Source organism: Centruroides vittatus, unplaced genomic scaffold, assembly GCF_030686945.1.
Source record: "Centruroides vittatus isolate TY-2023 unplaced genomic scaffold, ASM3068694v2 contig_1207, whole genome shotgun sequence".
NCBI lineage: Eukaryota > Metazoa > Arthropoda > Arachnida > Scorpiones > Buthidae > Centruroides > Centruroides vittatus.
In genome coordinates, this window is record NW_027120771.1 from 103935 (window position 1) to 128186 (window position 24252).

Here is a 24252-nt window from a genome sequence, read left to right on the forward strand (position 1 = left end):
TCCTGAAATACGGTTTGTCGGTCTGCTGTTAGCATTCTATTTAGAAGTAATTTTTCTTATTTGTCTACACGAAAGAACTTCTTTTGTTGCTTTCTCCAAAGTCATCGTACCAAAACATCTCTTCTGTATCGAGGTTAGACAGGTTCGACTTACATTAGAATTTAGCATACAAAATCGCCCCGTTCCGAAAATATTTCTGTTTACGCGGATTTCCGCTTTGTACAGGTTTCGTTTTACTTCGACTAATATTTATGTTGGCTTCCTTTCATTCGTCGCCCTTCCTTTGTATTAATTCGTGCTCATTCTTTCCGCCATCTTACACTTATCAGTGCACAAAAAAGTACAAATTCATACACGAAATCTATAGTGTTGGAGATTGCGGACGATTCGTGTAGTAAGTAATGGCCGACTGGAAAAACGAAACTTACACTAGAAAACGGAATTCCCCGCGCTGCAGAGAGAGTTGTAAGTTCCAGCGGTGGTGAAGAGAGGGGTTGCTGAATGCGATTGTATTAATTTGGCACTTTAAGGGAGAATTGGCCTACTGGAACTTTTTATATTCGGAGTGAACACAACGGGTTTACATTCTTCCTCGTAAACATTCATTCATAAACCTTTCGATTGAAGAAAAAAAAAAAAAAAAAGAAAAAATTGTCGTTTCTTAACTGGTATGTTACGTCACAGCTACCGAATGAACTTGTTGCTTGTAATGTACTGTACAGTACAATACCTTTCGCTTTCATTATTCTCGTGTCGTAACATACTGAGAACGACGTGATTTGACGAGTCGTGTTTCGGATGACGGAACTCCTGTTATCGATTCAAATGTTCTCGTTGTCTAACAACATTTACGTCTTGGCTGTAATGACGTGCAATACAAATTCCTACGTAATAGACAAATACTACTTATTGAAGGATCAGTGCTAAGATGAAGAATTATCTATTTATTCCTTTAAATGCAAGCGACAGAAGTAATTACCGTTAGAAACTAAAGGAAAAATTTAAATCTGGAAATGACCGCATTTACCTCAATTATTTCCTCATTTTTTAAACTACTTAACTTTTGCTTTTAAAGTTTATTTGTTTCCTTTATAAAAATTGAATATTCTTCCTGATAATTTTCTTGTTTCCACTTAATTATTTTTGGCTTCAATCTGCCTTATTTAATTTAAGTTTGTGGCGCCCGTCGGCAAGGGCCTATTCGAACCGACAGAGGGCGCAGAAAAAAGAGAAAACGGTGAACTTTGAACTGGTCACGCACTTCCTGACCAGCGACTACGGAGAGCGGACATCTTAAAACACGAACAACTCCAACCTCGGTCGGCGCCAATTGTAGTCATATTGTATTATACGTTATTGTATAAAATATAAATAAAGGAAAGGATATTGATATCCCGACTGGATTTCCTTCATCCGCATCGGACGAATTTTATCGGCGACAAATACCCCATAACTGGTGACCCGAACAAAGAAGACACGTGCCTCACAAGGATAATCCATCTCCATCGTACAACCACAAGAGTAGAAGAACGAAACTTAACTATTTTTTGTAATTCAATAAGGTCAGTGACAATTCTATACCTTTATTTTCGGAAAATTTCGTTAACCGATATAATGGAGTCAGCCGGCGTTCCGCAAATTTCTCGAGTGGCAGTCAAACCACCTCCATTTTGGAAGAACAAACCCTCTCTCTGGTTCGCTCAACTTGAAGCTCAGTTCGCCATCGCTAACATATCCGCCGATACAACCAAATACTATTACGTAATCTCAACACTAGAGTCGGATATTTTAGAATCGGTGCACGACCTGGTAACCAAACCTCCCGAAAGTAACAAGTACGACACCATAAAAAATAGACTGATCAACATATATGCAGAGAGTCAAACATCTAAACTACAAACACTATTACAAGGACTTGAATTGGGCGACCAGCGCCCGTCGCACTTACTAACTAAGATGCGTGACCTTGCAAGCGGACACTTCAGTGAAGATATACTTAAATCGCTGTGGCTCCGAAGACTTCCGGAGAATATCCAGGCTATTCTGGCGGCCTCGACTGAAAATCTACCACAACTCGCCACAATGGCTGACAAAATACAGGAAGTTAACACCATCAGACACACACCAATCAGTCGAGGGGAGCAATTCTGTATCGACAACCCGATCGAGAAACAGCTACAAGACTTGGCATCGCAAGTGAATGAACTCTTTGCCTTGGTGCGAGCACCACGCTACCAACATCAACCGCGGTACAATTCCCGAAACCCCCAAGGCTCACACAGACGAAGCCCATCTCGTGAGCGACGCCGTTACAGGGAACCAGAAGGTGGCTTATGCTTCTATCACACCAACTTTGGAGCAAATGCAAAAAAATGCACCCCACCTTGTTCATTCCAGGGATCGGGAAACTAGACGGGCAGCTCCCTGCGGCCACAGAGAGCAAATGCCAGGTTGATAGAATCTTTATGGCCGATCCTTTGTCTCAACTTCGCTTTCTGATCGACACAGGAGCGGACGTATCAGTCATACCAAAAAAATTCACAAACCATTCTGTACAACCAGGAAAACTCACCCTCTACGCAGCAAACGGCACCCAAATTGCAACTTACGGAACCAAGTTACTCACGATAAACTTAAACCTTCGCCGAGCCTTTTGCTGGCCCTTCATCATTGCTGACGTTGCGCAACCCATCTTGGGCGTCGATTTCTTGAAACACTATAACCTCCTCGTCGATGTAAAACATAATTGTTTGATCGATGCCACAACCAAACTTACATCAAAAGGGATGGCAACAAAAAAACTACCAACCTTCACCAACATCACAGTTGTGTCCGGCGACTCACCGTATCACAAACTATTGGCCCAGTTCCCTCATATCACCAACCTGTCACGTTTGGACAAACCAAAACAAAGAGCTCAAGTTTACCATCACATAGAAACACAGGGCCCACCTGTGTTTAGCAAACCACGTCGTCTATCTCCAGACACTCTCCTCGCTGCTCGCAAAGAGTTCGAATTTATGATGGCACAGGGGATCATCCAACCATCAAAGAGTGCATGGGCCAGTCCCTTACATATGGTAAGAAAACCAAATGGAGACTGGCGGCCATGCGGGGACTATCGCCGCCTCAACGCAGTTACACACCCTGATAGATACCCTGTGCCACACATACAAGACTGTATGCAATTATTGCATGGTAAGAAGATATTTTCCACCCTGGATCTGGCAAGAGCATACCACCAGATACCAGTCAATCCAACGGACGTACCTAAGACGGCCATAACTACGCCGTTCGGATTATACGAGTACCTATTCATGCCGTTTGGACTGCGAAACGCGGGACAGACCTTTCAACGATTTATCCACCAGGTGCTACGCGGACTTAACTTCTGTGTCCCATATTTTGACGACGTCCTAGTTGCATCTGTAGACAAGGACGAACATCTGCAACATCTCCGTCAAGTTTTCACACGACTGCAAGAACACGGGCTTACCCTGAACCCATCAAAATGTACCTTCGGCCAAACTTCTGTATCTTTTCTCGGATGCCTAATCACCCCTGCTGGCATACAACCTTCACCTGAGAAAGTCCAGACCATTAAAAATTTCCCACGACCACGAACAATTGCTGAACTACAACGTTTCGTGGCAATGTTAAATTTTTACCGTCGCTTTCTTCCAAATGCTGCAGCTATCCAAGCACCCCTATACGATGTTTTGAAGAGCGGCAGAAAAAATGACAAACGCACTATCCAGTGGACCGAAGGGATGACAACCGCATTCAACAAGTGCAAATCCGACTTGGAAAAAGCGGCCACGCTTGCATTCCAACCGAGTGACAGCAAACTTTCCTTAATGGTCGACGCATCGGACCTTGCCATTGGATCCGTCCTGCAATGCCATACCGACCAAGGCCCACGACCGCTTGCCTTCTTCTCTCGCAAGCTATCCGACACAGAACGAAAATACAGCACTTATGACAGAGAGCTCCTTAGCATATATTCATCCATCAAACACTTTCGGCATCACCTCGAAGGAAGACAATTCACTATTCTGACTGACCATCGACCACTGACCTTTGCCCTCAATAAGAAATCTACATCCTGTTCCCCTCGACAACTCCGACAACTTGACTTCATCGCTCAATTCAGCACCGACATCAGACATATCCATGGAGCTCACAACACTGTAGCTGACACTCTCTCTCGAATCAACAACATTCAGTTACCTTCCTCCTTAGACTTCACCGCAATAGCACAGGAACAAAACAACGACGAAGAACTTAAAAAACTACTATCTACCCAACAATCTTCCTTACAGCTACAACCTCTCACTCTGAATTCCGAACTACAAATCATGTGTGACACGTCAAATAATAGAATACGGCCATACATCCCGATTAACTTTCGCCGTGAAGTCTTCGACTCCGTCCACAATCTCTCTCACCCAGGCACTCGTGCAACCCGGAAACTAATTCAGGAACGCTTTGTATGGCCAGCCATGCTCAAGGATACCAATCAGTGGTGCAGAACATGTATAACTTGTCAGCGGAATAAAATTAACCGCCACATTCGAAGCCCATTACAACAGTTCGACCTACCCAAACAACGATTCGACCATGTACACATGGACATCGTGGGACCACTCCCCCATCAGACGGATTCGTATACCTCCTTACATGTGTCGACCGATTCACACGTTGGCCGGAGGCCACACCAATCCCGGACATAACAGCAGAAACTGTGGCAAAGGCGTTCATATCAACATGGGTAGCTCGTTTTGGAGTCCCTTCCATCATAACAACCGACCAGGGGCGACAGTTTCAGTCCCAGCTCTTCATGTCACTCACTGCCCTCCTTGGAATTAAACGAATCCGCACTACCCCCTATCACCCATCATCAAACGGGCTAGTAGAGCGATTTCATCGTACACTTAAGCAAGCCCTACGATGCAGTAATCACAACCGTTGGACAGAAAGCCTCCCTACAGTCCTACTTGGGCTCCGCTCCACGTTTAAACCGGACGTCGGGGGCACTTGCTCAGAAATGGTATACGGAACGACTCTACGTCTACCAGCCGACTTCATACAGCCTACAAATAACAACTCTCTTGAGCCACCTATCTTCCTGCAGCGCCTCCGCAATATTATGAACAATTTTTCGCCAGTTCAAACATCTGCACATGATAAAATTATCACCTTTCTACATCCCTCAATAATGGAATGTTCCCACGTATTTGTTAGAAATGATTCCGTCAAAAAACCCCTACAAGCTCCCTATGATGGCCCTTACCAAGTTATAGCACGATCCAATAAACATTTCACCATACTAATAAAAGGCAGAGATGCCGTCATCAGCGTGGATCGGCTCAAACCAGCATTCATCGATACAACCACAAACGATACATCCAATCCACCGGTCAACAAAACAAGCCATCCTGTCACACCGACGCAACCACCAATCACCACGACCCGGTCAGGACGTCACGTCCGCTTCAACCCCCGGTACCTCTGATCACCATATCGTTGTCACTGGGGGGGAGCACTGTGGCGCCCGTCGGCAAGGGCCTATTCGAACCGACAGAGGGCGCAGAAAAAAGAGAAAACAGTGAACTTTGAACTGGTCACGCACTTCCTGACCAGCGACTACGGAGAGCGGACATCTTAAAACACGAACAACTCCAACCTCGGTCGACGCCAGTTGTAGTCATATTGTATTATACGCTATTGTATAAAATATAAATAAAGGAAAGGATATTGATATCCCGACTGGATTTCCTTCATCCGCATCGGACGAATTTTATCGGCGACAAATACCCCATAAGTTTCTTAATCGAAAATTAAGTTTAGTTTTATTTTTTAAATATTTATAAATTATTTGCCAAAGTTTCGCATTTAACTTGTACTTTAATTTCCTTGATTAAACGCTTTAAATATTACGAACGTTCGGAGTTTCATTCACACAGGAAATCATTTTTATGCCTTTTACTTATTTTTGATGTCCTCTTTACTTATCAAAAGACGGCATCTCTATTTTCTCTTAACTTCTATCAGAAAAATGACAATAGTCCGGAAGAAATATTTTATATTTCGTAATAATATGATTGAAATTTCACCCAATAAAAAGTTCCATTCGAACATAAATAAAACTGTGGGTGCCGGGAGGTGGACGGAGTCTCGTTCCTCCTTTTCTCGGCTAACAGGTCCGTTAGACCTGCCCACGTCAAGATGGCGGTTCGGGTGGGTTACGCGTTACGCGTTACGCGAGTGGAGGAAGTGGATGGGTCTGACGATAGAGCGGCGGTGACGATACCCGAATAAAAGACATAGCCAACGGATAATAACAACAACAACAATTTATTTAGGCTGACGATACAATTACAAAAGAGGCGCGCGACGGTCGCCTCTTTTCGGATCCGCGGAGGGAGAGTTTAGATAAATTCGGGTCATACCTCGTGATCCGGGTCGGTCCTCTCTGTCAACGTATTCCGTGGATTTCGGGCGGTTCTCCTCTATTTTGCACACACACACACACAGTCAAAGTGACAGAACGTGACCGCCCCCCTGTCCTCTCTCGTCGCCCTTTTATCGTCTCGGTCACGTTTTGCAGTTTCGCCAACCAGCGTTTTTCGACTCTTGTTCCTCCTGACTCATATTTTCTTTGTGGGAACCAAGCAATAAAATATTTTATTATTAACGGCTTGGTTCCGGCGGGTTCGAATTTTCACAAAACGAATACATTTTATATTTATTTGATATTCATTCATCGAATTGTTATTATAATAATTAAACTGGAGTCGGACAAAAACATTCTTTTGTGTCACAAAATACAATTGATTAACACCATTCATATACGTCTTAGAAAAATAAAAAAATTGTATTATATTTACAATGTCAATTTGTTTAAACCATCAATTCTCGTGTAATAAGTGTGCAAAACAAATTGTTTATTCGTGAAATATTTATTTAACGTTAATCTTAGATTATTCCTATTGCTATAACGGAAATAAACGAGGAAATTAAAAACTGTATACGTCATATTTCTGTTTGAAATGACGAATCAATGTAACTGCCGACAAAATTTATCGTGTTTGTCAATGTGGCAACAGTTCAGATATCGACTATTAGGAGCTCAGGATTCTGTTTTATTGTTGATTCATTTCTGAGGATTTTACTTGAGATTCGTCTGTCGACGTAATTACAAGACTGATTCGACGAGATGAGGTGGGTTGTGGTTTTGCAATTCCTATTTGTAGTGGTTAATTCCTGTCATGAGTTTTGGCGACATTGGGAAAACGTTTCTTGTACGTCAACGGCAAACAGCCGCTACGAATCAAGAAACTCTTCCTCTATTAAAATATCCAACCAGTCTTTATCTATCATGTGCGGCCAGGAAACGATTGACTTTCGTTTGATGCGATGTTTGGACGTTAAAAATATACAAGAGATAACAATTAAAGCTTGGTCTGTGTTGGGAATTGACTTTGGAATATTTACTTTCGGGTATGCAATCGAACACATCAAGATATTTGACGTATCAAACGTGTTTGAAAGAAAGTTCGAGAACGCCTCGTTTAGTAACATGTCCTCTCTGCGATCTGTCAAAATAGCAAACGTGACGACGTCGGATCTTCTAAATTTTACATTTCAGAACGTTCCATCGCTGACTTCATTGACAATTGAAAACTATAACTTCACTTTATTTCCGAACAGACCTTTCCGAGAGTTAACTAATCTTTTGGAATTATACATCAGGTATGGAGAGTTAAGAGAATTACCCGAAGGTCTGTTTTATAATCTTTATAATTTGACCATTCTGAGCTTAGTTGAGAATAAAATTGAATCGATTCATCCACTTGTCTTTAGAAATCTCACCAAACTCGTATTTTTGGATTTACATTGGAATCGGATAAAGCATTTACCCAGTGACATGTTAAGCGGTCTTTCTAATTTAAGGGTTTTTTTTATTAATCTAAATAGAATATCAGAAATACCATCCGGATTCTTCAAGAAACTGTACAACTTGACTATATTTTTCGCGTTTGGTTCTTCTTTGTCTTCACTCGAAGAAGATATATTTTCTGACTTAATTAATTTGAAAACCGTCTATTTAAACCTCAACCAAATTGAATATCTTCCGCCAAACCTTCTGAGCAATAACAAACTAATGACAAACTTTTCCTGTTCTTATAATAAAATATCGACAATTCCAACAGGAATTTTTCGTGGACTTTCTGAACTGCGAATGTTAGAGTTGGAGGGAAACCGGTTAGAAAATCTTCCCGAAGAAGTTTTTCGGAGTTTGTCATCATTGAAGACCCTCAAGTTATCAAATAATCGCCTGACATTTTTACACGAAAACATTTTTTTTCCATTGACTAATTTAATGTATCTCGATCTATCTAACAACAATTTAACTGAAATTATTGGTGAGCGTCCTTTTGGCAGCAGCAAGCATCTGAATTATCTGAAGTTAAAGAATGCAGGATTGACGCAATGGCCGATGATAAATTGGACAGAATACGACTTGACTGAAGTCGATTTCTCAAATAATCATTTTGAAACCGTCAAATTGCCAATTTACACACCAAATCGCATGGTACTTAATGTGTCTAATTGTAAAATCAGAACGATTTACGTGGATGACTGGAAATATGGATTTCAAATGCCGTATTATTATTTAAGTAATAATGAAATTACTTGTGACCACAAACTGCAGCAATTCGTTTTGGCCCTTAAATCAAATATAGAAGTAGCGAGGAAAATATTTCCAAATATAGAGAACACGAAATGTTACGGAAAAGAAAGAAACTTGCTTGGAAGTACATCGTTCGTAGTCATTGGAAATTATTGCCCGATGAATTGCGAATGTTTTGCCGAAAAAAATCACGTAAAGGTCAATTGTTCCGAAATGGGAATCAATGTAATTCCCGAAGTTCTTGTCCCAAATACGACGATTGTCGATTTGAGTAATAATTACGTAAAAGATTTGTCAAATGTCGATTCAGTAACGTGGAAAAACGTCACTTATCTACGTCTGAGTAATAATTCAATAAGTAACATTTCGGATTATGTTCTTATGCCAAATCTGAAATTCCTGTGGCTGGACGGAAACCGATTATCCGAATTACCTCCCGGTTTAATGAACCTGATCGACGTTTCTTCGAAATTTAAGATTTACTTATCCGGAAACAACTGGACTTGCCATTGCCATTCGCAATTTACTAAGGACTGGTTGCTGAGAAACCGGCAGAAGATTGCAGATTTCTCCGATGTTTTCTGCGCGAGAAATTCGTCCTCTTTGTCTTTCACCGAAATTGTTTATAATGACGGGTGCAGAGAAATTCCAGAAGATAATTTGGCATCTTCAGTAAATGATTCTGTTTCGAACGAAGATCGTTTCGATGAAGATAGTCCTGTTTTTGGATGGAAAATCGCAGTGGCTGTTCTTACTTCGCTAATGTTAATAGGCGTGATTATTGTTGTTATCTTCGTTTATTATCGCAGAAAACCAAATAACAAGAAAGAGCCGAAGACTAATGAAGTCGAAGTGATTTATTACAATGTGTACACTTAAAAATTCTGTAATTACGACTACTCAAATGTATCTACTGTCATCAATTTAAACAATTTCTTGCAAGTAATTGTTATAATTTTGCATTTGTTACTATAAAAATGAATTTCGTTTATTTGAATAAAGCTGTGTGAAATATTAATTAATCAGACACTGCTGTCGTTATACAGAGTACAGAGATGAAAGTAATATTTTACAACGCAGAAAAACTATTATTAACGTTCCAATCTTTTATATAGATCTTTTCGATAGAGAATTTCTCGCAATTCTTTTTGTCATCTGCTACTTCGAATTTGTTACAATCAAATACAATTATAAACAATTGTCAGGGGTCAACTACACGTCACAATTGAAGGAAAATTTGGTGGAATGTTAATAGAGTGTGATTGGATTCGTGTGTTCTTTGAACAGCCGTATAAGCTTAAAGCGAAGATTTTATGCAGATATTTCACTCGTAATTAACCCGAACGCATTTACCTTTCATCGAACGTTTCGATTCTGAATAATCGATTACCGATTATTGAGAATCGAAAAATTTTAAAGTGGCAATGTGATCTGTACGCAATTTCCAATAGAAACTAAAGGAAGAATTTAAATCTGGAAATTACCGCATTTACCGCAATTATTTCCTCATCTTTTAAACTATTAACTTTCGGGTTTAAAAGTTTATTTTCCGGATTTTCCTCGATTAAAATTGAATATCCTTCCTGATAATTTCTTGTTTCCACTTAATTATTTTTGGCCGCACTCTGCCTCATTTAATTTAAGTTTCTTAATCGAAGATTAAATTTATTCTTATTTTTGGAATATTTATAAATTATTTGCCAGAGTTTCGCATTTCTCTTTTACTTTTCTTAGTTTGATTAAACGCTTTAAATATTACAAATGGTTGGCATTTCATTCAGACAGGAAATCATTTCTGTTGTTTTTTTAATTATTTTTTTCTGTTTTTTTACGTATGGAAAGTTTTATTTTTTATTAAGTTTGAGAAAAATATAATCAATTAGCTGTTACCCGTGACTTCGCCCGCTCGGATTTTGCAAGAAAACACCATTTATATTCAGTATTTCAACAACATAGTAATTGTTATATAACTCCTACTGCCGAAAATGATAAGAATTGCCGAGAATCAAAGGAAATGTTTTCAATTTGATTAATTTTATGAAACATATACAATGGTTCTAGAATCAAACCAATACGCAATAACAAATTTAAATTTAAAACGGTTCGAACATTTGGTTAAAAAATCGAAATATATAAAAATCTTTATAACAATATCTGAAATGTTATCAATTTAATACACCTAAGTGCTCGATGAAAACTATACGTAATTAAAAACAAAAAATCGCATTTAAAATAGTAGAGTGGAAGCCGTTCTTCGGGTTGAACCTTAATCCTCTCCCTTTCCCCTCGCGGGTGAATTTCGAAAAATCCCTTCTGAGTGTGCCTTTATATGACGTACCCTAAATGTGTACTAAATTTCACCTCTTTAGGTTCAGCAATTTGCTCTGGGTGATGTCGATAAGTTTAAGGCGATATTCTAAATAACGGAACCATGATGAAAACAAGTAACGATTTATTTAGACAGACAAATAAAATACAGAAAATCTAACGCGTCCAGTTCCTAACCGCGGGGAAGAGAGAGAGTTTACAAATTTAGGGGTCATACCTCATTCTAGGATATATCGGCTGTAATCGTAGGAATAATCGTATGGATAAGCAGGAGGATCGGTCGTCCTCCGGTCGTGGAGGTTGGCAGGAGGATCGGTCGTAGTGGCTCGTCGTCGGCGGGCTTCGGAGTCCTCGGGTTTCGGCCCTCGATTCTCGACTCGAATCAGACGGGACGTGCGTCTTCTTCGACCCCGTTATCAGCCTTTTCCCTCCTTATATACTCCAGGTCACGTTATCTTCGATCACCAATCGCGATAGTTGGAGAATCGCTGATGATTCGATCTCCGTGACTAAGTGTTTGGATCCGGAGAGAAAGGAAGTGCTTTTCGACGGCGGAAGGCTGCACATCCTTTGAATGTCGACCTTTTCTACAATTTCTCACGAGGGGATTTGAACAAAAAAAAAAAAAAAAAAAAAGATTTTGGGTCGGGTTAAACCCGGTCCTCACATTTACATAATGCAGGAAATACAGGGTGTGGCATGGTAACTTCCTTATTTTAAAAAATCACAAAGTAAAAAGTTTTGGAGATATCAATTTAATTCTTTTTCGTTACATAAAGGTAAATTTATAGTTTTATTTCATTACGTTTTTGGAAATGATATTTTGAAGGTGGTCTCCGTTCTGGTCAATACACTTGGACAGTCGAAATCGGAAGTTTCGGTCCACATTGTCCAGCATGTCTGTGCCTATGTTGGCAATAGCAACACGAATATTGTTCTTCAGCTTCACCCATGGTCTTTGGACAATTGGTATACACCAAAGATTTAAAATATCCCCATAAGAAAACACCGCAAGGGGCTAAATCTGACGAGCGTGCTGGCCGCTGATAATCGCCCCCTCAAACAAAATCGCGTGGATTAAGTTGTTGCGCCACTGCCAGTTTGTTTTGATGAAAGTTCCGGTCTTCATGAAGAATTCGTCCCATTGTGCGATCAGAAATTTTATGCGCAGCTGCGTGTTTGCGTGCAGATCGCTTACAGGATTTCAAAATCGCCAGACCTACTCTCTCGAAGTTTTCTGGTGTCCTGGTGGTTCTCGAAGGTCTGGTTTCATTTTCTGCATACTACCAGTATCTATAAACGTGTACATCCATTAAACTATCGATTTTCGATCAGGAACACCACCTGCAGGCGCGATATTAAACTGTTTCCTAAATGCACGCTGAGTTGCAATGACCGATTGGCCATTGGAAAAGTAAGTCGCCATGGCGAACGCGCGCTCCTCTCTTGTTCACTGCACGATCGTTACTAAACTGACCGTACAAAATATATTAGGCCCCGCCCTTTCGAATGTGCTCTACCCCCAGTCTTTAAGGTGTAACGGCCGCTGTGTAGTGCGCGTTTCAAATAAGGAAGTTCTTGCATCGCACCCTGTATTTAATATTTGGTCGTAATATGATTGAAATTTCACCCAATAAAAACTTCCATTCGAACATAAATAAAACGAATACATTTTATATTTATTTTATATTCATTTTTCAAATTTTTATTATAATAATTTAACCGGAGTCAGACAAAAACGTTCTTTTGCAACACAAAACACAATTTCTTTTGTTTATGAATTTGTATAAACGTTCAATTCTCGTGTAATAAATGTGAAAACCATTTTTTTATTCGTAAAATATTCATTTAACGTTAATCTTAGATTATTTCTATTACTACAACGGAAATAAACGAGGAAACTAAAAAAACTGTATACGTCATATTTCTGTTCGAAATGACGAATAAATGTTACGTATGTCATATTTTACCGTGTTGTCAACGTAGCAACAGTTGAGAGATGGACTATTTGGAGTTCATAATTGTGTTTTATTGTTAATTCATTTTTGAGGATTTTACTTCTCAGATTCGTCTATCGATGTAATTACAAGACTCATTCGACGAGATGAGGTGGGTTGTGGTTTTGCAATTCCTATTTGTAGTGGTTAATTCCTGTTTAGCAACATTGGGAAATAGTTTCTTGTACGTCATGGGCAAACAGCTGCTACGAATCAGAAAACTCTTCTTGTGTAAAAATCTCAATTTGTCTTTATCCATCATGTGCGGCCAGGAAATGATTGACTCACGTTTGATGCGCTGTTTGGACGTTAAAAATATTCAAGAGATAACAATTAAAGCTTGTTCTGTGTCGTGTATCGAACACACGTCCAGATATCGTACCTACCATTCGTGTCTAAACGAAAGTTCGAGAGCTCTTCGTTTAACAACATGCCCTCTCTGCGATCTGTCCAAGTAGAAAACGTGAAGACGTCGAAACTTCTAAATTTTACATTTCAGAACGTTCCATCGCTGACTTCATTGACAATTGAATACTATAACTTCACTTTATTTCCCAACAAACCTTTCCGAGAGTTAATTAATCTTTTGGAATTAAACATCAGATATGAAGAGTTCAGAGATTTATCCGAAGATCTATTTTATAATCTTCATAACTTGCCCATTCTTGACTTAAGCATATCTTCCTTAATTTCATATCTGACATGTTTAAAACGAGACTTTGTAGATTCTTTGAACGATTTCACTCCAAATACATCTGATCCTACATTCGATACTTTCTAACTTTACTAAGATTAGGAATAGATTTACGAAATAAATCTTTCCGAAAAACGCGTATTCTCTCTGTTTTTCTGGTCTGGCAAAATAATTCCCTATCCCAAATTCTCATGTAAAAGGAAAATCGTGTTTCAATATCGTTCCTCTTGCCTGATTGCCGTAATAATTTATACAATCTTTAGAATCGAGCTTCATTTTCTACCTCTAAAAAACAAACTAACGTTAATAAATAAAATATAACAATATTAATATCTGTTGGTATTTCTATTTGGTATACTGACACAATGAAGTGGCGTTTTCTTAATCAACACTGGCAAGTCCAAAGGATATTTAGAAACAGAAACGGCAGTTGACATCGGAATAAGAAGATATGGAAAAAGCACAGCACCAAGAAACGAATTACATTATGAAGATAAGAGGTGAGATAGAAAGACTTGTTGTCGATATAAATTACCTACGAGCTCATATTGCGGAAAATAAACAATTAAGAACACTCTCCCTCCCTAAGTCTATTAGCCAGAACATCCCAGCACGCGATAGGAATTATATTAACTTTAAAATCTTAAAATCTGCAATAAAATTTAAACATATTAAAATTAGAAGATTAAAACGTAGTCTTCAGAAACACAAAACCCAGCAGAAGCAACAAGAAAACGACGAAACCGAAAGTTCATATAATAATAGTATTGATAATTATAGAATGAATAAAAATAAAAAATTGATGGAAAGGTTTAAATACCTTTCCTTAGAAGAGATATCGGAATAGAAAAAATCCCTGTACTGAATAAAACTGAGTTTACGATTCCTAAAGATGTTCTAAAGACAATACAGACAGGTTTGGACTTCAATGGTCCTAATAGCTGGAAAGTGATAGATATAATACCAAGCTTAGACAGAGCGTGTGGTGAATTAACAGAAGTCGATTCTAAAATGATGAAAAATAAATTAAGTAACATAATAAAAACTTACACTATAAGACAAAAGGATAGAGTAATTGTTAGGGATAAAAAATACTATAAATATAAAACTGAAATAGAAAAATTGCATAAGTATTTGCATGAAAATAAATTTAACATAATTAGAGCCGATAAATGTAAACAGACTGTAGTCGTGACTCAAAAAAACTCCCTAAAAAAACTCGAAATCATAAAAGGGAAAAATTTCAGAGAACTTCAAGTTAACCCGAGAAAAGTTATATATGAGGAACTAAATAAACGTATCACGAAACTATGAAAACTTGAAAATATTACTAAAAGTGAAAAAATTCTTATATTATCTGAAGATAATGATAGAACACCCCCCAAAAAAACTTCGAAGTTGTTTTTATGTGTGAATGTTAGTGTGTGTGTAGGCCTGTATGTGTGGGGAGCATTATTTTGATTACCTTATTTGAAACTTAATAACTGGTGTTTTTTGTCAAAAATGTCTGAAATTTTGCAGGGAGATTTGCTTTATCGGTGGATTGATGCTGTTCAATTTTGGTAATTAAAGGTCTACGGAATTAGAAAATAATGAAAGTCGTCAGGTCGGAAACATAATGACGATTTTATCGGTTTTTAGCATTCACAATTTTCCGAGAAATCGATTTTTACCCTGAAAATTAAGCTTTTTGCCATTTTATAATAATTAAAAATATAAAAATACTTTAATAATAAAATATCACAACACCAAACCAATTTCTAAATAAAGATGGAAAACTCGCCCGGTATTGATTAAGTAAACGCCACTTCATCGTGTCAGTATACCAAATATTTATATCTGTTTAAAAGATACAACTAATAATGTTTTTCCTCCAAAAAAGATGATTTCTTTCTCGCTAGCGATTCGCTGCTCAATTTCAGTCGTATAATTATAATTACGCATTAATTAATAACCCTTAAAAGAAAAGCTGATAAATCCCCCAGACGATGAGTAGCAAGAATATTCGAATAAATAAAAATTTCTGAAATTCCTGTAGACAATTCGATGGGATAGTCGCTCGCATATTCACCTTCAGAAAATTTATGTTTTAAATCCTAACAAATCTTTTAATTCGTTTCCTAATTCAATCGTTATAGTTTAAGGAACATTTAAAATGATTTTGTTATTCGGGAGTAATGATAATTTACTATATTTAAAACTCCCGAGAAATTTTTCCGCAGAGAAATATAACCTAATAAGAATAAAAGTTTTTCTCCACATCAATTTCCCCAACAACTTTATATTGTATTTATATTCCTTGTCTAAAACAAATTCTACCGTGTTAGACTTTGTTAATAAAACTATATTCTTGTTTATTCAATCGAAAAGCGTCCCTCCTTCATTTTCTTCAGCTGTAGTTAACGAAATCGCATATGTTTTATCTTCTATTGTTTCTTTCCTAATTTTGTACTTAGTAATAGTATAATGGTTATTACGATTAGATATATTAAACCAATTTCTAAAAATAATAACTTCAGTTATTGTGTATTAATTAAATTCAGCGGGTTCCATTAAAGAATTTTTTAAAACTTTTAGTGTTTATCCACAAAGGATTTAACATTTGGTCACGTGAGATCGCGCAGGCGCATTCTCGGCTTATCCCGTAGGCAGTAATTCACAACAGATTTTGTAGAGTGCGGTTTGTTGTTTTCGTCTTCACGTTTTCTTTAGAATTACACTGCGATAACTTATTATTACGTGAATCGATACGTTTTGCATTGTTTTTAACAAATAAAAGGTAGAAATTCTACTGTGAATTTAGCACTTGTTTCAGAATATGCTACTTTATAGAAAGAAAAGTTAAAAAAAAAAAATTTATTTTCTGATAATAATGTGAGATCTGGATTTCCCTCAGAATTTAACTTGTAATAATTCGTTTTAGGAATTTTCCCGTAAAATATAAACATCCAGTCGAAAAACAGCCCTGGACGAGAAAATATGCGTCCCCGGCCGTACAACTGTCAACAATCCTTTGTTCTTAAGCTTTAAACGGATCATCTTGCAACCTTAGTTTACACTTAACGTTCGAATTCGTCATGTATTTTGAATCCCGGGAACACCTATGACACAAATCGTCATCCACCTACGATCACGTGACCGATTTCCCAGGCAAAAACTATAAAAGCCACTTCTTCCACCCCCTCGGGGAAGTCTCTTATCATCTGCCGGACAAAACGCCGTCGCTCGTCGTCACCGACTCGGACCTTCTCCGAACGTCTCCCCGCTCAGTCGCGACCATATAAAAACCGAACCTAATTAGGATACTACTCTCCACCTCGTGGATATCCAAGTGATAACTATATCAGGAACTAATAATGAGGTATGAACCGAACCTAATTAGGATACTACTCTCCACCTCGTGGATATCCAAGTGATAACTATATCAGGAACTAATAATGAGGTATGAACCGAACCTAATTAGGATACTACTCTCCACCTCGTGGATATCCAAGTGATAACTATATCAGGAACTAATAATGAGGTATGAACCGAACCTAATTAGGATACTACTCTCCACCTCGTGGATATCCAAGTGATAACTATATCAGGAACTAATAATGAGGTATGAACCGAACCTGTAAGCTCTCTCTCTCGACCCCTACGCGACATAGGGAAGTTAGTCAGATTTTGTATTGGTGTCCTTTGTTAAATTTAATAAATCTTGTTTTTATTGTTAAATGGTCTCCTCTGTGTCTCGAATATCGCTTCGCCTTATCGTCGACCCCATCCTTCCTCCTCCTATCCACTCGCTTAAGCGTAACGCGTAACGCTAACGAACGAAACAGCCATCCTTGACAAGTGCGTTACCAGAAAGGGGAGCTACGAGTTCCTCCTACCTCCCCCCGATCTTATAATAAGCAGAACTGATCTTTGTTTGGATAAAGGCTATGAATATAAATGAAGCTATGTATTATAGGCCTAGTAATTTATTTGTGCATATAATTGTCTAGTTCTAGTTTTTCGAAAACGTTTATGGTTTTTAGGGTTTATAAGCCTGTTAATTAGCATCCCTGCTGATTTAGTGCTATTACCTAAAACAACGTCGAAGAAAAATACAAAGTTCAATTAGCAAGTAGTCCCTTTATTAGCAAATTAATTTGTTGGTAGATTTTTTTACATTGTAAGTGTAATTAAATCAAACTAAATGGACGTGAATATAGAAAGAATATGTAGAATATGGGAAGACTAAAATAAAAGTATTATTATGTATTACTCCGTCAGAAAATGTTATAAAAATTTATACTTCAACAATTTTGTTTTGATTATTATGGCCTAGTGTTTATATCGAGAATATTTTCAGTTATACTGTATTTGTAATCACAGTAAGAAATTATGTAAAATTCAGGCTTGATATAATATTATATCTTTCGAATAGTAATGGCACTTAAATATTTATAGGATTAATTAAAGATTTCGAATTTTGTTTGAGGGAACTGAAGAAGGCAAGAGTATCGACAGTTGTATAATGAACTGAATTTAAGTGAATTAGTTGACATTGTATGTTTCGATCTAGTTTTTTCGTATAATAATATTACGATATACGAACTTTTGATTTTGTTAATTGTATTATACTTAAAAATAAAGTTTTATGTCATTCTCCTACTTAAAATCCCTTGGATAACACTTTATCTTATTTGACCTTGAATTTTAAATTGCCATTCACTTACACTCTTGCCATCTGTCGGTGATAATCGAAACGAAATGTAACTTTGGTGTTTCCCCTAAATTTAGGGGGAAATCAGCAGGATGAGTAAATTTAGGGAAAAAAATGTAAAGTCTGCTCATATTGGTTAGTAGAGTTTTCAAAAGACACATAACTCATGATTGTGATCTGGAGCAGGTCTCTGCTCCGGATGTTCAGCTGCACTCACGTGCCTGCACTTTGAAATTAAAGTTTGTGTTCCTCTGGATTGTCAAAAGTCTAATACTTTTTTGATACGCATTGCACGTGGAGCAAAGCTATTTAAAGAAACTTGTTTCATATTTTGAGAGGAAATGTGTTAGTTTTTGTGGTAATTTCAGATTTGTTTAAGAGGCTTTCACGACAGGAGGTGACATCACCGAAACAAACGGTCCTTACACACCAAATCAAATGTCCGAATATCAAGTAGTAGGAGTTGCGTGTTACAAAGGGAGTCCTGTTCTCAGAGAGCAAAAAAGGAAAACTCTAAAATGTCTGGCTAAGTTAAAAAAGTAGTAAATTTTTATTGTAAATATGTAAAACATAGTAAAAAGCATTATTTGAAATATCTAACCAAAAATTCAACAGATCATGCCCCGGCATCCTGTCACTCCACGTGTTCTTGTCCGAAACCACGAGAGACTTCAAATAAGCTTAAATCAACATATATAAATTCTATAAAAGAACTAACAATAAACACGTAATTCCGTAAATGATTTTATTCTCGCGATTTTAATAATACGAACATTGTTAACGTTTTCTAACAATACCTACAGAAATAAATAATTCTAGAAGCGCTTTGAAGTTGTAATCGTCAATATACAGAATGAAAGTACGCAATATATTTATGACAATTACACCATTAGTCATTTTAACGAATGCTCCTACGGGACAAAACTTTAAGATACGTCTGAAAAACAAACACAAGAATAAACAGAGCTTACTGTCCGTCGATTCCACAATTGATGAGGACGAAGCTTACGATGAAGATTCGAAGACTATGTTGTCTTCACCACAGTTTGAAAAATACGGCAATACCTTTGTTAAGGGAAATAAATCAGAAATTCGAAAATTAGACTGGCTCGTCAGGCCGTCGAGCCAAGAAAAAAGTATTATTCTACTAACGAACACGGATAAAGATACTGATAAATATCGACATAAACAAGGTATTACTGAACAGAAAAGCTTTAAAAATTCGAGGAGTAAAGTTCAGATGCTTTCTTTTGTGAAAAATTATAAAAAGTACAAAAAATTGTATTTTAAGTGAAAATATGCAGAGAAAGAACTCGAATCAAAAAAAGGAATGGAAGAAATCGGAAAATTGGATAACAATGCTCGGTTTTCGGAGGAGAATCATTTTAAAACTCGTCTCAACAGAATGTTAATTGGTCCAATCAGGCAGAAAGGTGACGAAAATAAATTATCAGAAAGTAGAACTGGTTCTAAAGTGAACATTCTCTACTCGCTACTGCGCTCGTGCACATTTTCTCCAAGATATGTCGCGAAACACCATCTAAACAAGAGAAATACGAAGGACCGCAGTCACCAAAGTCCGTCTTGTCCGTCGATATCGATCCATCTTTGCGTGAAGAAGACGAGATACAGAAATCCGAATCGACTAGTCACGTTAGTTCGCAAGAAGCACGTAAAGAAACTGTTTTGTCACTGGAGGAAATACCGGGAGACGATGATATCGAGGAAACAACTCCGTTATTATCTTCAAAATCGACATCACCGAAAAATAAAAAGGATAAGAATCATTCGTCTTCCTCCAGTGGAGCCGAAACTGTACAGACGATGGACAAAATTAAAACTCCTGTTTCCGGTAGCGTAGAAATCACATATAGTTCGGCATCTCACGCCAGTGATTCGTCTGAGAAAGAGGAAGAAATCGATTTAGACACCGACGTCAAATTATCGAAACAGGTAAACAAAACTAATTCATACGAAGATGAAATTTATGATTTTCTAAAATCTTCCGGATTGCAGTCTGAAAAAGTCTCGAATGCTCTCCCGAAATCGAACGAGGATCCCGATTCATTTGAGGACATAACAACACAGAAAGTCGAGTTTCCATTAAACGATCGAGCGCACGATCTGTACACGGTTCATACTACAGAATACACCAACCTAACATCGGTTCTTCAAATGAAAAAAGGGTGTTTGAAGAACTCAAACCAAGTAAATCATTGTGGAGATGCACACAACAGATCGTCTGTGGATCGGGGTCTAAACTTCAAAGAAGATTTTAAAGCAAATTACATCTTAAATAAATTGACTGGCAAAGAAGTTGAAAAATCTGAAGCGGATCTTTGCACAATTTTAGACAAAGCGAACGAAAGATTAATCGAGGAAGAAGAAGATTTCGTGAAGAAAGAAAGTATTCACGACATCAATACAAACACTTGGTTTCGAAGAATAATCTATCAAATCGTCAATTAAGAAGACAAAATACAGAAATTTTAGTCGATACAATCGAAAATTTTACTTCTAAAAGAAATGCTGTCACTACAAAAAAGTTCATTCATTTAGACATGGATGAAATTTAGGAATAGAAGTGCCGCCAAACGATAACAAAATTTATTTTAAAAAAAATTTAATAATTCATTCCTAAATACATTAATATGATTGATTATTTTATGTAAGTTTAATTGGAAATAAATATTTTCAAAATTTAATTGCTTTCTTTTTAAAATTGTAGAAAAATTACCCCTTCATAAATAATACCAGCATATTTTAAGAAATGTAGTACGTTTTTAATATTAATGTTTCCTATTGCAGTATATATTGTTATATCAGAGACAGTGTACGTAGTATATTTAAGTTAAATATACTACGAACTAAACAGATTTAAAATACAAAATTCTTTGGAATATTCAGCTATTTAAACCCAAAAAATAAATTACAGTAATATATATATACAATTTAAAATAATAAAATGGATAAAAAGGCAAAAAGAAATTACATTCACATTATCAGTTTTTGGTTGTATGGACATTATGCACAATTCTCTAATAAGTTCTTTTCGACCATATATTTCTACGCTGTGGCATCCTTATAGTTGAATAATCTGTTGAAAAGGTTATTCTATAAATTTCAACTTTTTCCAAATTTATCGCTTGTGTTAGTGAGTGTACCGGTTTAATAATGCTAGCTTTCTCCCTTTCTACCGCTTTGCGCCATTCTAGACAAAGCTGTGCAATACTTTACGTGTGCTCTTTAAGGCGTTTATTGAGGTTTCTGTTTGTAACCCCTATGTATTCTTTTCCAAACCCAATTGTTTGTTTTTATACGACATTCCGTATACTCCGGCTTGCTCTCCCTTTTTAACTTTATCATTCCTTAAAAGGTTATAAATGGTGGGCGTTCCCTTGAAAATCTCTTTGGGAGTCTTGAAAATCCGCTATTTCATTCATAACACCGGTCATGTCCTTGTTATACTTAAACTTAGTTATTTTGTTTTTTCTTGTTACCATTCTCTTTCTATTCTTCGTATAACTCCTTATCACTTTTTCAATTACAGTAGTTTTATATCCTTTGTGCTCCAATGTGTTCTTAACTGTTTCATACAAAAAGGACAGTCATCAGTGTTCCACGATTTTTAAAAACCTGAAGATGGCCTGTAAAACAGGTTCAAATCGTTCGTTACAGTTAGTAAATAACTCTCAGTGATATAAGGTGTTGTTGTGGAAGTTATTAATCTATGATTTAGTTTTAAAATATTTCGTACGTAATTAATTTTCAGAATATTGAAGGCGGGACTTTACGTTTTCGTCAGGTTGGTTATAGACGACGACGTCCGTTTTAAAATTGTAGACCTTTAAATTTTCACTGTCGTCCGTCTTTCCTTAATCTCGAAAACAGATAGATGAAACCCTAGACCAGATATGGAAACTTTAGGGACAGGTGGACCCGATTAACTATATACAAACTTCCGATGCAGACCGGAAATCACGTTATTTCAATTCAAAATATTTCCCCTGAAAGCAGTTAATAGATGGCCGACACGACTCTGTTGTTAAAGACAAAGTATCATGTATAGTACGGGGGCAAGACACTACTAATTTGAGGTGGAGAGCATATATTTTAAATTTGCGGAATACCGAATTCACAAAGGTCATAAAATAACAACGAAAGTAAGCACAAACATATCCTTTCATTAAAAATTACAGATTTAAAGAACTTCTGTTATGTAATCTGTAATCAATTTTAATGTAATATCTGAGCTTGTTGGCTTCTGCGGATTTCAGCTGGATTTTCGGCTGGGACAAAAATTCAAAAATCCTCAAGACTTATTTCAGAGTATTTCATTTTTAAAGTATGATCAGTTGACAAGGTAACCAATTGTTCTTCTTGTAACGAATATTCAAGATCTATGAGTTCAGCCAAGGCCGTCTAGATGATACAGGCCGTAACCCTGTAGCCGAAACTTTTGGTGACGTCATTCCTCGGGTCCGTTAGAAACACGTTAGAACAAGATAGACTTGAACGAGATTTCGTTTGTGATCGGATTAGCTGTAGTTGGATTCAGATGCTAAAGGCCAGACGGCGGACGGACGACTGAAATTTTTGGTCTTCAAATTTTTCAAATTGCAGCCCAATAAAATCTGCACTTGATAATAAAGGAGATTTAACTAAGTATTAGAATAAAATTTTACAGTCTTTGAAAATTATCGGCTTAACTAAGATATTGCGACTCTGACACGTTTTTTAGAAATTAATATTTTAAAATGAAAATATAAATAAAAGACCAGGCTACATATTCCCTTATTCAGTTTTTTCATATCTTTTTAGTTTACACAACGAATGTCCTTTAATGGTTGGCCCTTTTTGATGGAGTTAAATTATTGTTAAACGATCCATTTTATTCTCAGATGGGTAAAATGGGTCATTATCAATTTCCCTACGGTGTGAAATGAATCTCGCGCTTTTCAACCTCCATCATCGAACTAATTAAACACAAAGATGTCACGTTCAAATAGTTGAAATTAGAACCAATCAAAAACATTTTCTACACGACGGATGTAGAAAAAAATCTTCTTTTTGCGAACAAAGAACAAACAGAAAAAAAGAAAATAAGTGCTCTGTTCCTTACCCTCTTTCTGTAACCGAGCGGTTCGAGGGTTTCGATTTTTCTGGACGTACTCTTAAATATTTCACTGTTATTTTATCGTTTCGCTAATGTCTTAGAAGGCAATCAACGCGGTGAAGAACCAAGAGCCGGATTTCTGTCCAGTTATTCCTCACTAGTATATACTTGGCTACCTCTTGTTGTCGGCCGAAGTCCTAACCAATCCCAAGCCCGATTTAAAATATTTTTGCGGGCGCTTTACTTCTAATTTTGTTTTACTGTTTATTTATTACTTTCCATCTTATTATAACTGAGATAAAATATGGCAATCCGGAAAAGACGATCCCGCTCCAGAGTTTTAAATTTATGGGCTCGAGAGACTTTGAAAGGTCGAAAAATGAAAAAATTTCGGAGGAGGGTAGTTTCTGTATCTATGGATGTGTGGGCGTGTAAGTGTACGTAACACGACTTTATTCCTGTCTTGAATTTTTTGAAAAGGCGTATCCCATAGATTAACAATAACACTTTTAAAGGTACATGCTAGAAATCCGTAAATAACCTAAGAAATTATAATTATAGTTTTAAAATTTGACACTTTTTTGTTGTATTTTGCTGGCATCCAAAATTTATTGCCTTTTTTGGCAGTTGCCACTTTCGAAATTCGCAACAATGTACGGGTTATTCGGCGACACGTGCACTTTATGAAGTTAACTGTTTTTTATGAAATTTTAGTCTTTCTTA

The 24252-nt window shown here is 37.0% G+C and overlaps 2 protein-coding genes across 2 annotated transcripts in view; one reads left to right on the forward strand and one right to left on the reverse strand.

Moving 5' to 3' along the window:
- The window catches only part of LOC136985238 (platelet glycoprotein V-like), a 150218-nt gene that overhangs the window by 6743 nt on the left and 119223 nt on the right, over nt 1–24252 (reverse strand). The window lies entirely within an intron of this gene.
- The window catches only part of LOC136985147 (uncharacterized), a 48028-nt gene continuing 31053 nt past the window's right edge, over nt 7278–24252 (forward strand). Inside the window, exons 1-4 of the mRNA XM_067282356.1 lie at nt 7278–9550; nt 19345–19606; nt 19718–19887; nt 19935–20820. Coding sequence (XP_067138457.1) covers nt 7382–9550; nt 19345–19606; nt 19718–19887; nt 19935–20820 — 3487 coding nt within the window. The 5' untranslated portion in view covers nt 7278–7381. The remainder of the gene's footprint in view (nt 9551–19344; nt 19607–19717; nt 19888–19934; nt 20821–24252) is intronic.